The following is a 24,991-nucleotide window of genomic DNA, read 5'->3' as shown; positions in this document are numbered from 1 at the left end:
TCAATCCAGCCTGCTTTTGTAAATAAAGTTTTATTGGCATATAGCCATGCTCACTCACATACTCAGCCTCTATGGCTGTTTTCATGCTACAACAGCAGAGTTTAGTAGTTATGAGAGGGGCCACATGGCCCTCAAAGTCTAAAATATTTACTATTCGCCCCTTTATAGAAAAAATTTGCCGACAATAATATCATGCAATAGACAATAAAATGGTGCAGTAATTCCTCCTCTTGATTAGATAGAAATTTGGTCCTTATGAAAACTGCTTTGCTCAGTTGTGTGTTGAGTGTCATAAACTCACTCAGCATTCATAAGTCTTGAAGATTGCAAAATTTAGTATCACTATTTTTACAGATGTCACTGCCTAAGGTATCATGTTTTTTGTTTTTTGGATGTTTTTTTTTTTTTTTTTTTTTTTGAGACAGTCTCACTGGGTCGTCCAGGTTGGAGTGATGCGATCTCGGCTCACTGCAACCTTCGCCTCCCTGGCTCAAGAGACCCTCCCACCTCAGTCTCCTGAGTAGTTGGGACTACAGGTGTGTGCCACTATATCCAGCTAATTTTTGTGGGTTTTTTTTGTTGTTGTTGTTAGAAATGGTGTTTCACTATGTTGGCCAGGCTGGTCTTGAATTCCTGGCCTCAAGTGATCCACCTGCCTCAACCCCCTGAAGTGCTGGGATTACAAGCATGAACTGCGCCTGGCCAAGGTACCGTGTTTCTTTAACTTGATTTTTGTTTTTGTTTTTTTTTTTTTTTTGAGACAGGGTCTCACTCTGTCACCCAAGCTGGAGTGCAGTGCTGTGATCATGGCTCACTGTAGCCTTAACCTCCTGGGCTCAAGTGATCCTCTTGTCTCAGCCTTCTGAGTAGCTGAGATGACAGGTCCACACCACCATACCTGGCTAATTTTTTTATTTCTTGTAGAGATGCAGGTCTCACTATGTTGCCCACGCTGGTCTTGAACTCCTGGGCACAAGCAATCTTCCTACCTTGACCTCTGAAAGTGCTGAGATTACAGGTGTGGGCCACCACACCTAGCCTTGATAATTTAAATAAGAAAGTTTACTAGTTTTTCTGAAAGTGGGAAACTGCCTCCAAGATAGTTTTATTAATATTGTTCCTGTTCATATCAGTTACAGGAGCTCTCAGACAATACACACGAATCACAGTCTGTTAAGTCAGCCACAGAAATCTACACAGAACAGGAAGGTTGTCTCCTGGTTTGAAGGTTGTTTTCTCACTGCTGTGATGGTTCCATTTATCAGGTGAAATCACAACTCTTAGGGTGAACCACAGGACATGGTTGTTTTGGGGTTTATATTTTGTTGAGACAGGGTCTCACTCTGTTGCTCAGGCTGAAGTGCAGTGGCACAATCTCAGTTCACTGCCATCTTCGCTTCCCAGGTTCAAGTGATTCTTGTGCTTCAGCCTCCCCAGTAGCTGGGATTACAGGTGTGTGCCACCACATCTGGCTTTTTTTTTTTTTTTTTTTTTTTGTATTTTTAGTAGAGATGGGGTTTTACTAAGTTGCCCAGGCTGGTCTCTAACTCCTGGCCTCAAGTGATCTGCCCACCTCAGCCTCCCAAAGTGCTGGGATTACAAGTGTGAGCACCCGGCTCATTGCTGTTTTCATAAGTAAAAGTAAAAACTTTCCTATCAATAATTTTATATTGCTTAACCCAACATTTCAAGGATTTTTATAACCATTAGCTTAAAAATTGAGTTAAAAACAGAAGATAACTTTAACTCAGCATTGATTTGTTTCAAAATAGTGTTAATTTTATAGCAACAAGCACCTTCCTGGCAACTGATGACCTCTTTTAATTGTGCAAGCGTTTGAGCATTTGAAGGATATAGATCAATGTCCACCAATGAGAATTCTGCTCTGATTAGAGGTTCACAACCTCTTGAAACTTTTTTTCTAAAGCAGGCTTCTGACCCAGTCCCACAAGCGTCTCCGTTACGGCGATGCTGGTGGACAGTGTGTTGTACTTCTGTAGTATGTACCATTTAGAGCCCTGCCACTCAAAGTGTGGCTCAAGGAGCTGTAGGTCTGCATCCCCTGGGAGCAGAAGTGCCAGCCCTGCTTCGGGCCTCCTAAATCAGAATCTGTATTTTAACAGGATCCGCAGGGAATCTCTATGCATGCTGATGTTTTTAGGCACTGGTTTAAAATTTGAGGTCTTGGTCATAGAGTAAGTTCTCCCAGTTGTTACCCTCAGTAAATTTGGCCTCAGAAGGGTTGATGGCTTGGGTACCAACCCAGGGATACTAACCCCAACTAATGATGGGTTTGTAACAATACTAACAGACTAAATTCATATTAACATTTTAAGGATGTTTGGTAGCAATTCATTAAAAATTGAGTTACAGGCAAAAGATAACTTTAACTCAGCAACTTTAACTAACCAACTTTGCCTGGTCCAAGGACTGCATATGAATTACTCAGTGAGTTCTCACAATGCCTCCAAGAGGTTGGAGTGGTCATTACCCTGTGTAACATCTGAAGAAATGGAAGGCCCTGTGCAATGACGTGGCCTGAAAGGGCGGAAATTTAGTTGAGATCAATGAAGTTCATAAAGAGAAACCTCCAAGGCAGCAATTGCTCCAGTGTGGGAGAATTCAAATGGACGGTGACATGCCGGGGCCTTGGTTCCACCTTCTTGTCAACAGGCTGCTACAGCAGGGAGCGTGATACGGTGGCCCAGGAACATGTATGGTTCTCAGCCCAGATCATGAAACTGCTGATTTGTGTTTTGGCAATTTGACTCCAAAATAATGGACTGAAAATCCCATCTGGGAGAGAGTGAGAAGCCAAATGTAACATCGTTTCCAGTTATTTCTTATCTTACCCATTGGAGAAACTTGTTATTTCTACATGACCCAACTTGCAAACACAAATAACTGTACTGGCGAGACAACTGGGTAAATTTAGTACCGCATGATGTTAACTACGGCTCACACTGGCATCTGTGTCGTAGCAGATTCTAGATTTGACACCACTTTTTGCTTTGCTTTAACGTGCTACAGGTGCAAACTGTAAGAGAGGCACGAATTCACTGTGAATGGTGGCGTTGTAAGCAGCACCACAGTGAGGATACTGCTGAAAGTGAGCTTGCCCGGGCCACTTTCTTTTTTTTTCTTTTTCTTTTTTCTTTCTCTTTCTTTTTTTCTTTTTTTTTTTTTTTTTTTTTTTGAGACTCTGTCACCCAGGCTGGAGTGCAGTGGCTTGATCTTGGCTCACTGCCACTTCCACCTCCCCGGTTCAAGTGATTCTCCTGCCTCAGCCTCCCGAGTAGCTGGGATTATAGGCATGTGCCACCATGCGCCCACCACCACGTGTCCAGGCCACTTTCTGTTGAGGTCTCTACCTTCCACTTTGGTTCTAAAAGCACTTGGTTGTAGAAATCGCTTACTCTTCTACACCTGCAAGCAACTGAATAGGCCATTCCAGAACCATGGCAACCAGTATGAGTGGCAGAAGGAAAAGTCTCTGAGCACAGGGCTTCAGGCTCTCCCTTGCCCACTTTTAACATCATGGCAGCAGAGGGACTCAAATGGGCCGGACCCAAACCCCAACTCTGCGACGCAAAGTCTAGTAACATTTAAGAAAATGATTAAATTTTATATCTCAAAGAGAGTGTCAGTGTTGTAGCTTCTGGCAGTGACAGATTTTGATAATCCTAGCAGGTAAGATTTCTTACCAATGCTGTGGTAAGATTTCATGTGCTCACATGCAAAAGGACCCAGCCCCTCCTCCAGCATACTGGGGCTGTTAGGGGCCAGGGGTTTGGAGCACAAATGCCTGCTTTCATCGTTTCAGCTCCAGCAGCTTTGGGTGGCCATGGGCAAGTGATTAACCCTCACTGCCTGTTTTCTCATTGATAAAATTAGGAAAGGGTAGTGCCCACCTGTAGCAGACATTTATTACGTTTTCTGCTTCACCCATGTCTTTTGAACACCCTTCCTATGCTCAGCTAATTCTCGGTCCGATGAGTTCTGTCTCCTCAAGGTAGAATCCAGAAACTTGCTTTTCCAGCCTCCCTTGCAGCTAGGCTCTGCTGTGAGGGAATGGAAAATGCGCTGCTCATTAAGACCAATGTCCTACAGAAAGGAGTCAGGTCACCCTGACTCAGATTGGAGGTGCCTAACCACTCATCAAATGTGTCCAGGAGATGTAAATCCAGAAGAGAGACATGAAAGAGGTGGCACTGGGTGCAGTCAGTGCTGGGGAGGGGAGAGTAGAGGCATTTGTCTCTCAGAGGTGGCTGTGGTGAATGCCCAGAGTTTTAAGGTGAGCTGCCACTGGACTTGCCTAGCAGGCAATTTGAGTGTTGTTTCTGGATCTTTCAGTCCCAAAGCCTGATTGTGTGGCCCTCCTGGACATAAAGCAAGGTAGCCAAGAGCCTTTAATAAATTATTTATCTCCTTCAGCAGGCTAAAGTGGATTTGGCTGTCTGCAACCAAGTGTCTCCCAAGGCCACTGTTGAGATTAAATGAGTTATTGAGGTCAAGTGCTGGTGAGAAATCACTCATTATCCTTGCAAGGACAGGAGTGAATTCTGATTTTATTATTAATTTATTTTTTTGGAGGTGGAGTTTCACTCTTATTGCCCGGGCTGGAGTGTAATGGAACAAATTTGGCTCACTGCAACCCCCCGCCTCCCGAGTTCTAGTGATTCTCCTGCCTTAGTCTCCTGAGTAGCTGGGATTACATGCACCCACCACCATGCCCAGCTAATTTTTTGTATTTTTAGTAGAGATGGGGTTTCACTATGTTGGCCAAGCTGGTCTCGAACTCCTGACCTTAGGCAATCCACCCACCTTGGCCTCCCAAAGTGCTGGGATTACACGTGTGAACCACTGCACCCAGCTGAACACTGATTTTAAATTGTATGCCAGCTAGTGTAGGTTTAAAATCACTCTGCAAGCTCTTTGACATGCCTCCCATTGTGAAGTCTGTACCTCCCTCACTGCCCCTACAGAACTGAGAGGGCCTTTGTGACGCTTCCTCAAATAAAAAGCAGAAGTGACGCTGTGTGACTTCTGAGACTAAGCTAGAAAAGGCCAAGCTCAAGCTACACACAGAGGACACATTTAGGTGCTCTACTGGGGCTGAGCTAAGATCTCAGTCAACAACCAAGCCCCAGACATTTGGGGGAGCAGGGGAGCCCCTAAGATGATGCCAGCCCTCTCTACCCTAACTTTGCATGAGAGAGCCCTGGTGGAAACAGCCCAGCTGGGCCTGCTCACCCCCAGAACCATGTGAGACTGTAATAAAATGAGTGTGGTTGCTTTTAGCCACTGAGTTTTGGGGTGATTTGTTATGTAGCAATAGGCAACTGATATTTATTACTGATTCATTAGCAATATATAACTGATATCAGGAATACATCTGATATTTTTCAGTGCTCTCTGACTTTTAGACTGCTTGAGGGTGAATTTTTATTTTTGCTACACTCTGTCACCCAGACTGGAGTACAGTGGCATGAACATGGCTCACTATAGCCTTGACCTCTGGGCCTCAAGCAAGCCTCCCACCTCAGCCTCCCCTATAGCTGGAACCACAGGTACGTACCACCAGGCCCAGCTAATGTTTCATTTTTTGTAGTGATGGGGGTCTCACTTTGTTGCCCGGGCTGGTCTCGAACTCCTGGGCTCAGGTGATTCTCCCACTTTGGCCTCCTAAAGTGTTAGGATTACATGCGTGAGCCACTACGCCCGGCCTGCATGTGAATTTTTCCATTTGGTCTTCACATCAATCCCGTATAGATTATGATTCATTGATTTGTATATTAAGAAAATGTCTGAATGTTGAATGCCTTGCCCTCAATCAGAAGGCTCTTCATCTAAGACATAGAGAGCAGAACCCAGGTGTCTGGCTTCTTGATGTAGCCCTGCACAAAATGATGCGGTCTGGGTTCACTAGTAGAATGCACTGTTGTATGTAAATGCCTTCTGTACATTGTCTGCAGCTCATCTCAAAAACAACCATTAGGTCAATGTCCCAAGCACTATGACTGTGTAACAACAAATCTCCCCAAAACTGAGTGCTTACAACAACAGAGATTTATTATATCTAATTATTTGCGTGTTGTCAGGAACTCAGTAGCAGCCTGGCTTGGTGGTTCTGGCTTGGGGTCCTTTATGAAGTTAGTGATTTTCCACTGGGGCTGCAGTCAAGTGAAGGGTTGATTGGGGCTGGAAGTTCTATTTCCAAGATGGCTCCCTCACATGGATGCTGGTCTCCATAGCACTGCCTGAGTGTCCTGACAGTACGGTGGCTCTCTCCAAAGCAAGCCACCCAAGAGACCAAAGTGGAAACTGTAATACCTTTATGACTAATCTTGAAAGATGTATCACTTGTGCTGGGTTCTGTTGGTCCCACAGGTCATCTCTGAATCAGCATGTAAAGGACCATGCAAAGGTATGAATTCCAGGAGGTGATGATTGCTGGGGGCCATCCTTGAGGCTGGCTACCACAATCAGTATTATTGCCCCAAGTCCCAGGCGAGGAAAGGAGCCAGATAGGGAATGGCTGCTCAAGAGTGTATGCAGGTGGAATCGGAAGCCAACATTGGTTCCCAGGACCATGTTCCTCTCCAATCTATGACCAAAAGGTGAATTTATGGTGTATTTGATGAATTTTATGTTAGTATTTTCAAAAATTTCTCCAAAATTGAGAAATCCTTTGGAACGTTATAATGAAAAGACATACGGTGTGGACACACTGATTGGGAGTCCTCACTTTGGTCAACAAATGCCTCATTTTGTCATTGCTGAAATTATGCCTTTTGCCTGGGTGCCCATCAAAATTTTTCTTTTCTTTTCTTAAGCTGTTGGATAATTTACTGAGTCATCTTATATGAACATGGGAAGACATGGGTCCTAGCTTAATTTTTAAATATAACTCCAAAACTGACTTTATAGAATTCAAAAGTGGTCAAATAATCAATCTATTGGGGCTATAATGACTATCTCAGTTAGCTTGTGCTGCTTTAACAAAATACCACAGACTGACTGGCTTAAACTTAAAACAATAGGAATGGCATGAACAACAGGAATTTGTCTCTCACAGTTCTGGAGGCTGGTAAGTCTAAGATCAAGGTGTGGTCTGATTTGGGTCACCAGTGAAGACCTGCTTGCTGGCTTGCAGACAGCAGCCTTCTCCCCGTGTCCTCACATGGCAGAGAGAGAGAGGCTCTGGCCTCTCTTCTTCTAAGAGCACTCATCCCATCATGGAGACCCCATCCCCAGGACCTCATTGCAACCCAGTCACCTCCCAAAGATCCCACCTATTAAACACTGGGGTTAGGGCTGCAACATATGGGTTTTGGGAAGACACAAACATTCAGTCCATAACAATGACATATACTCTCTGACTCTGTAATTTTGTTTTTTTTGGAAATTTATCATACAGAAATAAAAGCAGCAGTGTGTCAGGATATAGGTGTGCTTGCGTTTATTACAGGTGTCTTTGTTATGACAAACACTGGAAGCCACCTTAATGTCCACAGATGGGCTGAGTAAATTAAGGTACATCTGTATTAAGGAATAATATGCAGCTGCAAAAAATGATAAACTAGATAGGGGGGTGCCTATGACATTGTAAAGTTTAACAAGGATTTTGTAGAATGATGCGTATTATATGATGCTATTTCTATGTCTTTGCATTAATCTGGAGAGAATGCTCCTTTTTTTGGAGACAGAGTTTCACTGTCTCACCCAGGCTGGAGTGCAGTGGCATAGTCTCAGCTCACCACAACCTCCGCCTCCCGGGTTTGAGTGATTCTCCTGCCTCAGCGTCCCAAGTACTTGGGACTACAGGCATGCACCATCACGCCCTGCTAATTTTTGTATTTTTAGTAGAGAGAGTTTCACCATGTTGGCCAGGCTGGTCTCGAACTCCTGACCTCAAGTGATCCATCCGCCTCAGCCTCCCAAAGTGCAGAATTCAGGCGTCAGCCACAGCTCCCAGCTGAGAACGTTCTTTTGAAGAACCTGCTTATCAGTCTTAGGGAGGGGGGCGTTGGAATAGAGGCAGATCATTGTTTTTAGGAGAAAAAAATATAGAACACCTGATGTAATATACACATTTCTACTTTGGCTATTTCATTAAAATCTTGATCATTAGTAAAAAAAGAAAAAAAAAAAAAACCTTCCGTGATTAAGAGAAGCTCCTGATGTGAGTTTTCCACTAGCATTTTGCTCTTGCCTTTAGGCTGAAACTGTTCCAGGGGGTCACTTTTCCTGGTGCCTGAAACGAAGATCCAAGATTTCCCCGAAGAAAGCTATAGAAATAACTGTTTCCAGTGGGCCCATAATCAGCGATCAACATGGAGGACAAAATGGGGTGACATTTTTTTAAAAGGAGAAGATGATGCCATTAATGTAACGCCCTTACTGGTTCCCACTGCTCTGAGAGATTTGCCGCAGACGCTCTGCAGGTCGGGCGGGAGGGAGACTGCTATTGAGGCCCTCTGCACTTAGCCCAGCGGCCATTTCTTAGGGAATATTGATCAAAAGTACTCTCCTCTATCATCTGAGGGGCATAATGCAGTCCCTGAGTATTCACGGAAAAAAGCTTTTCTTTGCCAGGCTATTTTCTGAAGTCAAAAAGATCCTTTCAGGATCTATAATAGCAAGCCCCTTCCCACTTCACGCCCTCAGTGAGAAGCACACTCCAATTTCCAGGCCCTAAGGACCCCACGCTAAGGAGGAAGCCGACGGCTCTGACCTCTTCATGGAAAATATTCCATGTCAAACTCAACAAGCATTTTCACGGGGGCTGGGGGGACATAAATGGAAGATTAGCAATGACACCTGGACACATAAAAACTGCCCTCTTGTCCCAGAGATAATTTATGCATTTATTCTTTCTTTCCCAAAATAATGTTTGAATAGAATTTTGACCACATACAGAATGCTCTGATATCTGAGGCTGGAATATCTTGGTATACACAGCAACAATCCGATCAGCATGGTCCATGTCTGACATGGTACGGAGGGAGGATACTAGCTGGGACCTACTTTCTCACTCTCATTCTGTGAAACACAGGCTCTTCCAGACACATTCTGCCTGATGTGACAGCTTATTGTAAATGTCTCGCTGCCCCCATCTCATCCAACTTAGGACACTTAGGTATTAAAATACTTTTAACTTAAAATTCTAACAATGACAAAAATGAAGCAATTGCTAATTCCAGCTGTTTTTTCCTTATTATTCAGAAAGTGTCATTTTGGAGAGTTCCTCCTGTTTTTGTCACTGCTGTTTGTGTGTGTTGGGGGCAGATCGAGAGGGTATCACTACTGTTTGAAATGTCCTTTCTCGCTGGGCTGCTGGCTGGTCTTGTCATGTTCTCTGAGGGTGAAAATGGGGTTCAATCTGCAGCAGGCTAAGAGCAGACCTCGGTTTGGGAAGCGAGTCTCATTCTACTCCACTCAAGGGTGGTTCTTGTGGCATGGAAGGGCATTGATATGTCATTATCTTTTGTCTCAAACTCCCAAAACAGAAAACATTTTCAGGAGAGAAACAAGACGATTTTGGCCTAATTGTAGCAAATGCTTGGTAAACACGTAGATGTCTGAGTGCAGAGAGCAGACTTGGCCTTCCGGAGTGTGGCCCACCTGCCTGGGCATCACACCAAGCATGAAAACCCTGCTTTGGCTCCCTGCTCTGACCTAAGTCTATTTTTCAGAGTTGAAGACGAGCAACTTTTCTTTCCAGAGGTTCCAGTCCATGGCTTCTAGAGCCATGGAGAGAAGTTAACTCCACCGTTTCCGTGTCTGCATGCAGGGAGAGCAGGTAAGTCTCTTGTTAAAACAAGTTCTCCCACACTCAAAGCCCTTGGTCTGTGTTGGGCCTGGTCCCTACGACAGCAGGGTCAGGGTGGCGTAAGCCTTGGCATTAGGGGACCTTTTTTACAGTGACCAAAACGTTACTTTCAATAAACAGTCCATGCACTGGTGAAGAACGGTGACTGCTGCTAAATGGGGGTGTCATCAAGAAGTGGGAACTAGGAAACTCATCTCCTTCCTGGAGCCTCACTTGCTGACCTTGTGAATCTCAGTGAGCCAACGTCTTCAGGCCTTGGTTTTCACACCCGTAGAAGGTGGTCAGATTGAGGGGGTGGGGGCGACCTCTCCAGCTGTAGATCTGTGCCTTGAGTAAACCAAATATGCAGGGACAGAGTTTACTTTGTGCTTCATTTCCGTGGCCTTCACTTTTTGGTTTGAAAAACGAAATGCAACTACAACCATTTCCAGGTATAGACAAAAGAGCAAATGATAATAGTGCCCCTTGACATAAACAGTTTAATAAACCAAAGTGGCCTCAATTTAGTTTCTGCACATACACAGCACCGTAATGCTAGCTTGAATATGTACTGAAGTGAACAAATATCAGTGTGTGAGCCTCTCGCTGGAAGACACGCTTCTGCAGGAGGCATAAATAACTGGCTTTTTTTCCTGGAACACTTAAGATAATTAGACTATGGTTAGGTGTACCTTAAAAATATTCTTTCTTTCAATTCTGGTACCTAGCAGAAGCCCCAAAAGACCTATCAGGGCCTTGTAGCAATGGTCCTTTTGGAAGCACTGGAAGTTGTATTGTTCTTTGGAATTCTGCTGAAGGTTTTGCTTAATATGGCCCAAGATTTGACGAGTACTTTTTTAAGGTGACCTGATCACTTACAGGAGGCGTGATAGACTGGAATGTCTCTCCACCCTGTCATCATTCTGCCACAAATAAAAAGTGTAGTAGAGAAAACAACTTGGTGAAAACAAAAACAAAGATATAAAAAAGTAAACCATTTAAGACTTTGAGAAAAATATCCTTTTAATTTCAAATAACCATTTCCACATCTGACCTATCACCTATGATGCCGAGTCATTAGTGAGCGGCAGAAATGCAGCCCCTAGGAGCAGCTGTAGAGCAAAGAGCTGTCCTGCAGGGAGTGGTCTCTGATGTTCCCTCAGTGCAGGTGGGGGATGAGTGCTGCCCAGACCATTCCCGAGGGGGCTGGCCCAGCCCCTCAACCCAGATCTACCTGCAGGTCCTCTGGGTAGCTTTAAAAAGTGGAGATGCTGAGGTTCTAGCCCAGACCTGGTAGGTCAGAGTCGGCAGCAGTCAGGAACCTGCATTTGACTTACGAAGATTCTTCAACGCTGCGGATGCACAGGGTGGCACCCACTGCATCCAGGCCACAAAGCTCTAAAACTCCACATCAAGCTTCATTCGACGAGGTACCAAGTATTAGAAGCAGGACGTACCATTAAGCAAGCTCTTGTTATCAGTGAAAATCTAAACATTGAATTTAGGGTCTGCATGACTCCCAAGAAGGCATCTAGACCATTTGGGAGGTCACAGCCATGTTTTGTAAGTATTAGGTACTCAAAAAACATTTGCTAACTGGACAAATGGATGATTTTCGCAGACTTCTAATACAATGACCCGAAAGGTCACTGCTGCCTAGCGCATGAGTAGCCTGCGATGCTGGCAGAGGCCACCCGGCCAGGCTGTCATGAGATGGCTGGAGTCCTTAGATAGGGGCATCAGCCGGCTTCAGCCACACCAACAGGAGACCGTTATCACATCCTATCACTTACTCACCTCTAAGGCTGCCTCCTGCTCATCAGGGACAGGGGCTCCTGACCGCTAGAAGGGGGCTGTCCTGGAAAGATGGAGCAAGGGGCACATTTCATTGCGGGCTCGGATGGATATTGCGGTAGCAGGCGATACTGACCCAGCCCTTTAATCATGAAGAGAGAAAGCGATTTAAGTAGATTAGAACCATGATGCTTGGATTCAGAGCCTCCTGTGACTGGATCTCAGCATTCCATGTTAGGAAACGAGGTCAATTTTACATAAACATGTTGGTAAGCTTCCCCGCACTGGCACCAGCTACCATTTTGGATACATGTTTAGGTTTTAGTTAAAATATGCTTTCAAACAATTCTGTCCAATAAAAATGAAAACCACCTTTTTATTAGATGCCAGGTTAAACTTTATTTTCTTATAAACTATAATGAGAATGAGAGAAACATATAGCACTGAAGTGCCGTGTTTCCACTTTATGAAATCATCACAGTAAATCAGAATTAAAGAGTAAAAGAGGTTAACTGGAGAGTCGGGTGGCTGCCATCTGTGGAGATGTCTGCGTTCTCGCCGTGGCTGCCTGTGCCGTGGTGTGTCCTGGCACACACACATCTGCAAGGTGTTCCTACCACCTAGGAAGGAACCTAGATGTGGAGCATTAGGAAAATTAAATAACAAGAGACAGCAAAATAAGAATCAAATGACACGCTATATCTTAATTTACCGTATTTATCCATTTTTTTCCTTATTTACATGTACTAAATATTGTAGACCTGAAAACATAGGGAAACATTCATTTCATGTGTATGTCATACTGACAGACTGAGTGCAACTAAAACAACGGTTGTTTCCTGTTGAATCTCCCTCGGATGCAGACATTCCCCTTCAGTAGACATAAAGGTAGCACAGCTACATTTACAACATCACAGTTAGGTTTTAAAGGATTCATCAGACCTCCACATGACACCAATACAGCAGGTCCGTGGGGCGCAGGTGGTGCCACCTGAGGAAGGTCAGGAAGACAGGATGTGCAGGGCTCTGTGGATCTGCATGAGCTCTTGTTTGTAAGGCTAAGGGTCTGATCAATCAACCCATGTCACCAAGTTTGGGTCACCCCACTTCCCCAACATGTGGCTCTTAGGAACTGCAGACTTTGTTGGTGAGGCAACCCAGGCTAAATTTCTTCACTTCTGTCTGCTGAAGGCTTGACTATTTTTAAAAAGTCATAATTTTTTAAAGTACAAAAGCCTAAGTACAATGAGACTATAAACATCAGCTTTGCTCTGGATGGAATCTGGGAACAGGTGCGCAGAGAAGTGAGGGAGCTGGCCTGGCCCTGCCTGAGGCCAGCGAGTCTTACCACATTTTGGCCCAATTAGGGCCACTTCTGTTTCCAGATGGCTGACCCACTGGTACCACCGTGATGAGTCGGCGCTGTGCCTCAGGTGGGGCCCTACTGGATGAATGATCCTCCGCAATTTTGCTGAAAGGGATTTATTACAAAAACACAATATTTGCTTTTCTAAGTAAAAAAAAAAAAAAAAAAAAAAAAAGAAACTTGATCATTGCAATTTTCCACCCCAAATAACAAAAACGACTCCAGTCCATGTGACCACGAGAAACGTGGCTGTCAGATTCCCTGCTCCATATTCCAAATCTCCAGACCAAAGCTGCTCCTGAGAACAGCGGGCTCAAAAAAAACTCCACTCACCAAACTGCTGGCTGTCATCTGGGGTCATGGGGTCCTCAGGGGTTACAGGAAGGTTGAGTTATTTGCTGCCTACCACTGAATTTTCCACCCCAAGGTCGGGATGGCTGGTTCGTGGAAGCAAAATGAAATCATGGAGCCCAAGTCCAGAATAGTTAAATACGATTTCTAAATCCTGACATATCTTTTCTACTACAGCCAGGAATTCCACAACAGGAGTTTCTAGAGCCTGAAGATGAAATTTCTCCCAGAGGCGACCTGCTGGTAGAGACCTACAGGGGACTCTGGAGCCTAGGAGCAAACGATGGCCCTCCCAACAGGAGTGAGGTAAACAGGAGACAGGAGCAGCTCAACAGCAGGATCAAGCCTGAGTGACGGTGGCCAAGCGACACTGCCCAGAAGTCTGGAATCATTTAAAATAAAGGGGCATTTGCTGACACCACAGAAAATGCCAGGACTTGCAGTCACTCTTCACATTGCCCTTCAGGCCCCGGGAGTACGCTGGGCCCTTCCCAAAACAGCCCAGGGGCTGGAAGCTTCCTTCCACTTTGGGGCACCCTCATTCTCTTGTGTTCAGGTGATTCTCAAGGTGCTCCTGTCAGTGGCCTGGCCTCAAGTGCTACCTGCAATCCCCTATAAAGCAGAAAAGCAAATTCTCTCCAGGATGAGCAGGCCCGGCCTTCCGACAGAACGACCAGCTCAGCCCTTTCTCATTTGTCCCAAGAGTGAGTCTGGCTCCTGGGTCTTCCCGTTCTCTCTACAAAGGCCAGGTTCCAGCCAAACCAGCTCAATAGCTAATGGAAAAAACTGGCTCCTCAGTGAAAATGGCCGCTCTGATGGGGTGAGAGCCTCAGAAGGCTTCTTCAGGCCTGGGTGGCCAAGCAGCCTGAAGGTAACAAGTGTGTGCAAGGGCAGATGGCAGAGGACGGCAGGGAGACCTCATGCACAGGGCCCACCTTTCCCAGGACTGGCCCACCCATCATACGCCCTGAGTTAGGGGCTGCGTCTCTCGTGCTGCTCTCCCTTCCCACTGCAGGGCGTTGTTCTGTCCCCAGCCACTGTGAGAACAAAGCCTGCGCAGTGGGGATTGACTCTGATGAGTTTCTTGGGTTTACTTCCCAAGTGAAGTGCGGGGTGGAGCAAACCTCTAGCTCTGAGGCAGGTCAAAGGTCCAGGGCAGAGCCCGGGGTCCGCGCCAGCAGCTCTTCACTGCTGACTGATTTCCCTGCTGCAGGACGGGCAGGGCCCACCCAGTGCCCTGCAGCAGGTGAGGGCTTACCATTGCTTCTGTTTTCATTCATTCATTCATTCATTCATTCATTTTTTTAAAGAAAGACAAAAAAAAAAAAAAAAAAAAAAAACAGGTCTAATGTGCCTTCCTTGGAGCCAAATGGGCAAAAATATAAGGATTACATCCCTTGCTTGGAATCTGCTACCAAAAGGTTGTGTGACAAGAAACATTTCTGAGGCCTGTCTGAGGCCTCTCTGGGCAACAGATAGGAGCAAAGTTGCAGCGTGAGGCTTCTGGAGGCACAAGGCCATTCGGGGGTGCCCGGCTCAGCCTAGCGCCTGAAGCCGGCATGCGCCTTTTGTGTGGATGTGGTCTGTGCTGTTTTGAGCCTTGGGACACTTCCTGTCCTGCAGGAACTTATGCAAGGACAGGACCCTGTATTTCTGGAATCTTCTGAGTGTTCTAAGGTAGGGGCATCACTGTCACGACCTGAAGGGCCTCTGCGTGGTGAGCAGAAGCTCGCTCAGTTAGAGGGCGTCAGTACCAGGTGGAGAAACACTGGACAACTGAGGTAAAAGTCTCCTGGGCAAAACACCCTGGGGAAAGCCAATCTCCATGATGATGAAAGCTTTGAGTAAACCATAAATCCTAACTTAAAAGGAACCAGCAAAATCAACGCAGATAGAATTCCTCAGTCAGACAATGGTTTCACCAGCCCCTCTGTGAATCACGCTTGGGTTCATAAATGAGAAGAAACAACTTGGGGTGCAGAAGCCAGCTGCCCTCTGCCCCTCCCTGAAAGCGTAGAATCTTTTCCTGCTGTGATCTGCCCAGAGCAGCCACACCAATGCCCATGTGACAGTGGGTTCATCCCTGGTTTTTGGTGACTTTTTCGTTTCTTCTTTGGAAGTCCAAGGTTTGTGAGGTTTCAGGACAAGATGATACAGCCTAGTTTGAGTCCCATCTGAGATGCTGTAGTGGGATTCACCATGGGCTTCAGAAGTCCGCTAATGGGAAGACCTGCTGAGGGCACTAGTGCAGCAATGAAATTTCCTGGAGATTCTGGGTTTAGTGGCTCGGGGCAGAGGCAGGAGAGGGTGTTCTGTCTCCTCCTCACTCAGGGGCTCTTCGAGGTCAGCACTCAGACTGGAGGCCAGGGCCCCTGCAAAGGAAGCAGAGAACTGCTAAGTCATGGAGGCAATGGAGGCTCTACGGCCACACAGTTCAGGGAGGATCTGTGGCACTCGGAAGGGAGGGAAATTCCCAGGAGAAGGGTCTGGTGACCTCCTCCCACGCTATGCCGGCAAAGATGTTTGTTGAATGAATAAATACATGAACGTCTTTCTTCTTATTCTTTGCTCTGGGCTTTTCTGCAGCATAAAAGAAGCTATGGATCTTGTGAAATTAATTCAGACTTACTGTCCAATTCATAAGTAAAGAATGAAGAGAAAAGACATCTGGTCATAGTGAAAGGGAGGAAGAGCCACTGAAGAAGCAGTGGCTGGAGTCAATGGAAAAGCCCCTGAAACTTCAGAGGACGCTCTGCAGATCCCTGGCGGTGTTCCTGGAATCTCCACTTGTTTACATATCAATATTCTACACAATGAGTAACAACTCAATTATTCCCCAAAGGGCCTAAGACTAGAGGTCAGGACTAAATTGCTTGTCTGAATGAGTCCAGATGAGCATACAGCTGTTCAGCACCGGAGGGAAAAGGAATAAAATTAAAACCTGCGCATCTGCATCCCGCGCTTCCCCAGGGCTGCCGTTGGCGTGCTCAGAGGAATACAAGAATGCCTGCTGCAACACCGAGCCACTGTTGCGGGTGGAGCTGGGTCTCCCCTAGGGCCGTTCTGTGAGCGAGAGGATCGTTTCATCACCCTTCCCCATGTAGCCTATTTTTAAACCCTGTTGTATTATGCCCCAAGTTTCCTGATGACCTCTGCTAGGAACAAACCTCAAAAGCAGAGTTTCCCCATCTTCCTCCCTGCGTGATTCACTTGCAGGGCTTTGGCCTTTGAAAGTATTATTATTAGTGGCATTTGAAATTAATTTAAGTAGGTTATTTTATTCACAGATAGCATCTTTTTTTCATTCTCTGAACTTACCTTATTGTTTCTAGGAAGAGTTTCAATATTTGCAAACATGCTTGGACCTATGGAAGTAACCTGGCTCAGGGTGTTCTGAAATTCAGTACTTTCAGAGTCCAGGGGCTTCAATGTTGCCTCCCTTCTTCTAGGCTCGGTAAGGTCGGGCAGACAGAGAAGGCCCACTATTCTCATCTTTAAAACAGGCTGCAGCCGGGCGCAGTGGAGGGATCGCTTCAGCCCAGGAGTTCCAGACCAGCCTGGGAAACATAGTGAAACTCCAGCTCTACAAAAACATTGCAAAACGTATCCAGGCATGGTGGTGCACACCTGTAGTCCCAGCTACTTGGGAGGCTGAGGTGAGAGGATTTTGAGCCTGGGAGGTCAAGGCTGCAGTGATAGCACCACTGTACTCCAGCTTAGGTGACAAAGTGAGACCCAGTCTCAAAAAAAACACTACACTAGAAAAACCCCAGAACACAAAAACAGGCTGCTTCTGACAAAAGCAGCACAGCTAGACCATCATCCCAAGAGAAGTTGGATTGTTACGAGGCACCTCTCCATCCCCTTGTAGCTGGTGGTGGGCACTGGCATTTCATCCAGGGTGTGGGGCAGCGTGGGAGAACAGACTTGATTCAATCCCAGACAATATTCCAACAACCCAGCCCACTATGGTGATTAGATTGATTAGAATAAAGGAGCAAAAAAAAAGAAGAAGAAAAAGCAAGCAAATGAAAGATATAAAGTGAGATCCAAAGAGGAAGTGCGAACCTTTGCTAATTCTGGATTCGAAGGAAAACATTTTAGTTCCTCTGCCCCACCCACTCACCCAGGGAGGATAAAGAGGGAAAGAGGGTGCACCTCGAGTTCCTGCAGATGGACAGAGGGACGCCAGCTTTGTCCCGCTGAGTGAGCCTGGAGAAGTGCAGGAAGCTCTGCAGAGAAGGGGGCCTGTGCACCTAAAAGCAGGGATCCCATGGCCAGGGGCAAAGGACAGAGCCACCCCTGCAGCTGGGCTGGAGCCAGGGCCACAGTGCCCTACACAGGCCTCTGGTCCCCAGCTTTCCGCTGGGACACTGTCATCTGCATTGGGCCCTCGTGCCACAGCACCCTGTGGTGGGGAGGTGGCAGCTGCAGGACGGGTAGGCAGGACACAGGGTAGGGCTGCCTTCCTATGACACGTCCACTCGCAGCTGTGGCTCCACTTGCACTGCCTCTTCCCGGTGATGGAAGCCATGGATTTATTCACAGGACACTCGAACCTCACCTCCCGACTTTGGCGGCAGAAGCAGAACATGCATGGACATGGGGGTCTCAGCAAATACAAAGTTTTGCAGCAAAGTGCCCTGCTCAGAGGGGGACTGTACAGCCCTCTTCTGCCCCATCTTGACATGAGCACCTGGGCTCTGAGGCTCGTGTCACCTGCTGGGGCTGACACAAGTGAGCCCAGTTTGGGACTATACCAGGCCTGAGCTTAAGCCATGGGTGATGGGAAGAGAAAGGGCAGCTGGCTGGAGGGTCGGCTGGCTGTGGCGCCGGCTGCTCCTCTGGCCTGCAGGTCCAACAGCCCTGCCTGGCAGAGGAGGGTGAAGGTTTGGATAAACCAACAAATCTGGACCCTAACATCCCACTTCCATATTCACTGAGACAAAGTGACTGGTTCTGTGCTTTGCATTCCACTGTGGGTGACAGGCTCATGAACGAGACAGCTCGCTCACTTGCTTTCTCCTGTGAACGGCACTGCCATGATCCTTGTTATTACCAACTGCTTGCCTTCCACCTGTGAGCCTGGGAGGTGGTGCAGCCCAGGCCACACGGGACAGGGTTTTCAGACAGCCCTGCCAAGGCAGCTACCATCCATCAGAGCGCTGCAGGCAGGGCCTGGACCCCAGACCCAGGACAGAAAGGCGGGCTGGGAAGGTCACACCTGCCATGGCCAGCCTATCCCCTGGGTCCTAGACCGCAGCGCATCCCTGTGTCTCCACCCTCTGCACTCCGCAGCTTTTATCTGCTTTTCCTTCCCCAGCTGTTCCATCCAGCAGCCCCCGCCACAACCTGCCCTCCCCGCGTGGAGGCCTCAGAGGCCTCCATCAAGGCTGGCGGCCAAAGGCCGGCCCGGCACGTGCCGTGTCTTATCGGCCCGTCTCAAGACCCTGCTCCTCCAGGCCTGGGCAACAAAAAAGGGGGTGGCCCCTGTGCCCACTGGCTCTCTACAGCCCCACACAGAAAAGGGCAGGTGACAAAGACATTTTCGGGGATGGCAGGTGTTGGTGTCGGATTCTTCCCCGAGTGCACGGGCAGAAGAAAGGCAAGGCTGGGCTTCCCCGGGCAGCGCAGACATGCAGGGGCAGGAGTGCGGGCAGGGCCGCTCGGGAGGGGAAGGCCCAGGAGGGCGAGGAGCACCGATGCAGGGTCCGCTACCGAGGGCAGCCGGTTAGAAAAGTCCCACCCCCTCCCCAAAGCAGGGTGGCTGGACAAATCCACTGAAGTGTCTGTCTTACCTTGCTCAAATATTGTAATGAGACCTTTACGTGTTTTAATCTGAAGGGAAAGAACACAAAATCGAGTGAATACATACACAGCAGCCCACAGCTCCAACTTGATCATTAACACAGTGCTAATAATACATTTATCCCTGAGCTGCCCAAGCAGTTCTGCAGCCTTGTCAATCAGTAAAAACTGAAAACTCACTTGAAAACGCTACTTGATAGGACAAAATAGAAGCCGATGTCATGTTTGCAAATGTGAAATGAGAGAGACATGAACACTCCCAGGGTCTATGCATGCAGACCCTGTCAGGAGCCCCACAGAGGCTGAACCGCACTGACAGCTATATCCTTTTCCTGCTCTCCAACTTTTCCTGACCGATTTTGTTTAAAATACAAAGATAAAAGTGTTTTCAAGACAAGCATTTGAAATTCAATGGATGACCTGAAAAAATAATTGAAACCCCCTAGGTGGGCAAGTTTACATGTCTCCCAGTTTCATTTTACAGGTTTCTGAGTTACATACAGTGTGTTAATACTGGTGTCACCTGCAATGTGACAGTCCTCAGGGAGGGAACACACAGCATCCTGTGCAGAGTAAAGCTTGGGAGGGGACCCTGGAGCAGGAAAATTGGACCATAAGGTCACTCTCACCCACAGAGCAGCAGGGTCTCAGCAGTCACCCAGAACTGAGGGGGATCTTAGCTTTTCTATGCTTTGTGAGAGGTTCTTCCACGCCTTCCACACCATCCTATTTTCTACAGCAGGGTTTCCTTGGTGAATGCATCCTCTTTCTGCATCAGGCAGTAGCTTCTCCTGAACCCTCAGCCCCCACAACTCTCCTGAATTCTGTGTCAATAGACAACCATCAAATCCAGACAAAGGACATTTATCAGCAACGTGGACCATTCTCTGCACAGCCACAGTTGTAAACATAGATTTTCTGCTGACCCCCTCTGCCAAGGCTGGCACAGTGACAGGGGCAAACTTCTAAGATGGTGGCTCCAGCAGCCATCAGGAGGAGACCACTAACAATCTCTTAGCCAAGGCTCCATGAAAGAAATGTGCACTGCTATGGAGACATCTTTTCCAATCTATTGATGAAAATTGTCCCTTTCTCCCAAGAAAATTATTTGGGGTTAGGAGATTCTGGATCAATAACTGATCATGGCTCGTGTATGATCCTTGGTCTGACTCCCACCCACCGCGAACGCCGTTCCTTCTCCACACTCGGTCTGACTCCCACCCACCGTGAACACCATTCCTTCTCCACACTTGGTTGTGCTCTTTGGGCACAAGAGGCTCTGGGCTGCTGCTGACTGTTGGTCACAGACTAGAATGTTTTCCGTGGATCCTCTGGAAGATTTAATGGTTTAGATTTCTGATTCCCCCCAGTGCACTGTGCTGTAGGGCTCCCATTTCCCCTCATGGAAGAGGGCAAACATAGAGCATATCTGCGTGGGTCTTCCTTGAGTTGAGGAAGTTCGGCTTTTAGAGCACCATGCCACTGACACCCTCCAGTGTGAGCAAAGGGTCTCTTTATGAAGGGGCTCCTTGATCTCACTCCTCTGCAGCCCCTCAGCCCTGGTTATGCTGTGTGTACAGGCACCCGATTGGTAGAAACCAAGAAAGCAGATGGCGCAGCTAACAATGGAGGACTTGTTTGTAATTGCTGATGAGGACTGGGTTGCCCCTCTCCTGTGTGTCCCCAGACGCAGCCTGGTGTGGTGTGCTGGACCACAAAGAATGTCTCAGTAACTGCCAATCCATGCTTGAGTTAAGGAGATGCAAAGACAGAGACAGTTGGGGGCTGCCTTGATTATTCCATGGGGCTCAAATGTCACTTGCCCTTGACACACGGCAGTGCTCCCAAAGGGTGGGGTTCCAGTCGTGGAGCAGAGGAGTAAGCTGTCAGCTTCTTGATACATCTCTGGGGTACGCACAGGGCACTGAGCAACCTGGGCAGTGTGGAGGGCACCTGGAGGGCAATGTGCTTGGAGATGGGGGTTGGGAAGAGGCCAGGAGGGACCTGACGCCTGGTGGGGATAGGGGAGAGACACAAAGCCTAACTGTCCTATCCCTTTGTCAAATGGGCAGCAGATATGTGCCAGGCACTGTTTTCGGCTCTGGGTTACAGCGGTGACCAAAGCAGATGAAACCACTGCCTTTGAGGGATCTGGGAGAAAAGTTACAGCATGCAGGCTAATGAGGGGATAGCACCCCTTGGGGTGGCAAAATAGCCTACTCTTTATATGCGTACAGCACAGGTATAAGTACTGTAAGTAAGCAGATACACGACGTTTCTGTGCTGTTTCAGGGGAGGGGACCAATTAGGAAACCAAAATGTCTCAGAAGGCTCCACGGTGGGGTGATAATGGATAAAAGGTTGTGACAGCTGGGCTCGGTGGCTCACCTGAGGTCAGGAGTTCAAGACCAGCCTGGCCAACATGGTGAAACCCTGTCTCTACTAAAAATACTAAAAAATCAGCTGGGTGTGGTGCTGGGCGCCTGTAATCCCAGCTACTCAGGAGGCTGAGGCAGGAGAATTGCTTGAACTGGGAAGGTGGAGGTTTCAGTAAGCCAAGATGGTGCCATTGCACTACATTCTGGGCAACAGAGCGAAACTCTGTCTCCCCACCCCAAAAAAAAGAAAAAAAAAAGTTGTGACACTGGGTTATAGGATTAATGTGTGCTTTACATTCGAAGTCATTTTTACCTATTTGTGGGGCTGGGAATCGAAGCCAGCCCCACTCATATCTAAGAGCAGTTGAGCAAGACTCCTCGGGGACAGCCCTTAACAGTTTAACTCAGACACCAAAAGGCCAAACTGTGGCCAACTGGCGGCTCAGACGCAGAGTTGAGCTGGAGGAATCCAGAAGTCACTTTTGAAGAAAGATGTCTTGCTTCGTCCGCCTTGTGTGACTTCTCTGATACTCTGGATAGCAACAGGGATTTAAAGCAGGACAGGAAACAAGAGGCTGGCTGGAGATGTGTTGTGTTCTGTGCGGCTCCACCTAGCAGAGGTGCTCCAGGAATTGGTGGGCCTTTCTATGGCATGCTTTCTCCAGCTGTACTCACTGGGATAGCAAGAGAGCAAGGCTCTGAACCAAGCTTCTTGCCTCTGAGGAAAGGCTGCCATCCAGAACTGCCACCTGCGATGATGCTGGGCAGGGTCGGACAAGAAACACGGCTGCCTGTCCCTGGATCCTGGTTACTGAACAGTCAGTGTGGAAAATGATTAGCTGGTTCAAGATAATTAGGAAAGAGAATTATTTTGAGAGCTGGCATGCATGAGGGAAGAGAAAGAGTGGACTAGGGCTCCAGCTTTAGGCAAGTGCTAAATATCCTACCAGCAGGAAGGCGGACAGAGTGGGAGATCAGAGAGCTGTCTGGGCTATTCAGATCCCTTGGAATGGCTCTGAGGAAGGGAACAGGTGCAGGCAGTGGATGGGGTAAGCCCACACACTCAACACTGGCAACCCAAGGCCAGTGGGAATTAGCCAGCCTAATTAACATCTCCAAATGGCCCAAGGATGGCTTCCAGTATTTCCAATCCAGCAGCAGTGGTTGTGTCCTGGCCCTGGCTCTGACTCTGGGTTTGGCTTCCTCTTTCTGGTTGTTGGTCTTGCCCATCACCCCTGGTTCAGAAGCCGAAAGCTGGGACAGCTGAACCGGCAGGAAGGGAGGGAAGAAGGGAAAGTGCGTGAAGCGTGTGCCTGTATACATGCTGCTCCCATGCCGGGGCTAAGTGAGCAGGTGGATCAATGGTAAAAGAATTTTCCTGGCATTTTTTTCTTTCTCTTCCATGACTATAATGTACTCGTGTGGCTCTATTACTAAATTAAACTAAATTATAAATTTAAAATTAATATCTTGGTGTCAACTTTCTTGTTAGGCCATCATAAAGAAACGTTTCCAGATCCTCTCTCACTCTCACAGAACATAAGCACTGAGATTTCCGCTGCATCTTAGCCACGGGAAGTCTGTGTACTTTACCAGACTGAAGTCACAGGAGTGAATGGCCACAGAGGACCTGAACGTTCCCAGCAGCAATATTCACAGTGACCAAAGGTGGAAACAGCTCACATGTCCATCAACAGATCAATGGACCAACAAAATGTGGTCTATCTGTACAGTGGAATATTTGGCAATAAAAATAAACGGAATACTGATATGGGCTACACATGGAGGCACCTTAAGAATATGCTAAGAGAAAGAAGTCAGCCACCAAAGACTACACATGGGATGATTTTATTTACATGAAATGTCCAGAATGGGCAGGTCCATGGACACAAAAAGTGGATTCGTGGTTGTTTATAGAGTTGAGGGGTGGGCGGGGAGAAGGGGGATTGACTATCGGCAGGCTGTTTAAAGGGGGACGAAATGTTATAGAATTTGATTGTGGTAATGGTTGCATAACCTAATGAATAGACCAAAAACACTGACTTGTGTACTTCATATGGCTGAACTGCATGATACGTAAATTAGATCTCAACAAGCTTGTTTTTAAAATGGCAAAATAGAATAGAAGGTGGTCTGGGTGGCACTACTATTTCCATGATGCCAAAAGTGACACAACAGAAATGGCTCCGAGATTTCAGGAAAAAAATCCCCCAGGGGCACCCAGGCAAGCAGGGGAATGAGGGCAGCTATGAGGTTGTGCAGATGCCACCAGCACCTCTCCTGCTGTGCCTCGCACCACCCTCAAAGCAAAGAGGGCCACCCCACCGATGGCACACTGCTTTTCAGTGACTTGTTTTCCCTTCCAGGTGGTCTCCCAAGCTTATTCTAACTGGAATTGATCTGTTTTAAAACAACTCAGGAGTGACTGCTGCAGTGAGGTGGGACTACCGTGTGATTTGTCCCAAGATACACTGGGAGTGTGTGCGCCACTCAGGACTATATTTTAAAAATTTCCCTAATAATCAACAGCTCAAGAAAATGTAGCAGTTACATCCATGGTGATTGTGGGAGGACAGTGAGTTCTAGGTATTTGTCTGAGGTGTCTGAGGAAACACTGCCGAAGCAATGGACGTGTCTGGTAGTTTCACTGATAAAAATTGTCTTGTCCTCAGAAAGGAATTTTGGCCCATAATTAAGATACTTGTTATATGTGAATTATTTCTCTGGTGCTCCTTTTGAATTGTAAAGTAGGCAACCCTTTAGTTAAATTTCTCAGTTATCTGTGCCAAAGTGGGTGTGCCTTTGCCACTGTAAAAACTGTACAGGTCACACATTCTAGAAAACAGTCCTTTCTGCCTTCAGGGAGGGACATTTTGCCATTGCCACTGAAGAAGGGCTCCTCCCTGTCACTGGGTTGTTCATTCCTGTGGGTGGGTCCCCCACAGCAGACACGGAAAGGCAGGGGGGCTGTAGGGTGGAGCAATGAGTCCTGTCTGAGAATGAAGAGGCCTAAGTGCTCGAGCCCTGGTCGGGACATGAACAGCCACCTAGTGATGGAAAAACCAGCCTGCCTCCATTCTTCTTCTTTTTTTTTTCTTTTTTTCTTTTTTCTTTTGAGACAGAGTCTTGCTCTGTCACCCAGGCTGGAGTGCAGTGGCACGATCTCAGTTTACCGCAACCATCACCTCCTGGGTTTAAGCAATTCTCCTGCCTCAGCCTCCTGAGTAGCTGGGATTATAGATGTGTGCCACTATGCCAGGCTAATTTTTGTATTTTTAGTAGAGACAGGGTTTCACCATGTCGGCCAGGCTGGTCTTGAACTCCCAACCTCAAGTGATCCACCCGCCTCGGCCTCCCAAAGTGCTGGGATTACAAGCGTGAGCCACCGTGCCCGGCCATGCCTCCATTCTTCAACTGTCAGAGCATCTTGCCCCATGGGAGGGGGACACTGGGGAAAGCGTGCAGTAAATTGCAAATCTC

The 24,991-nt window shown here is 47.3% G+C and overlaps 1 protein-coding gene across 4 annotated transcripts in view; it reads right to left on the bottom strand.

Moving 5' to 3' along the window:
- Nucleotides 1-11,987: 11,987 nt before the first annotated feature.
- Nucleotides 11,988-24,991, bottom strand: part of RALGAPA2 (Ral GTPase activating protein catalytic subunit alpha 2) — a 323,453-nt gene continuing 310,449 nt past the window's right edge. For 2 of the 4 annotated variants that reach the window (XM_023217755.1, XM_023217756.1), the window contains one exon: nt 14,665-15,697. In XM_023217755.1, coding sequence (XP_023073523.1) covers nt 15,543-15,697 — 155 coding nt within the window. In that variant the 3' untranslated portion in view covers nt 14,665-15,542. Of the gene's footprint in view, nt 15,698-19,123; nt 19,164-24,991 lie in introns of all 4 variants that reach the window. The other 2 variants (XM_023217753.2, XM_023217752.1) reach the window with 2 other exon arrangements.

This window comes from Piliocolobus tephrosceles, chromosome 20 (assembly GCF_002776525.5).
Source record: "Piliocolobus tephrosceles isolate RC106 chromosome 20, ASM277652v3, whole genome shotgun sequence".
Classification (NCBI taxonomy): Eukaryota; Metazoa; Chordata; class Mammalia; order Primates; family Cercopithecidae; genus Piliocolobus; species Piliocolobus tephrosceles.
Note: the sequence above shows the minus strand (reverse complement) of the source record. Positions and strands in the feature narration are given on the sequence as shown.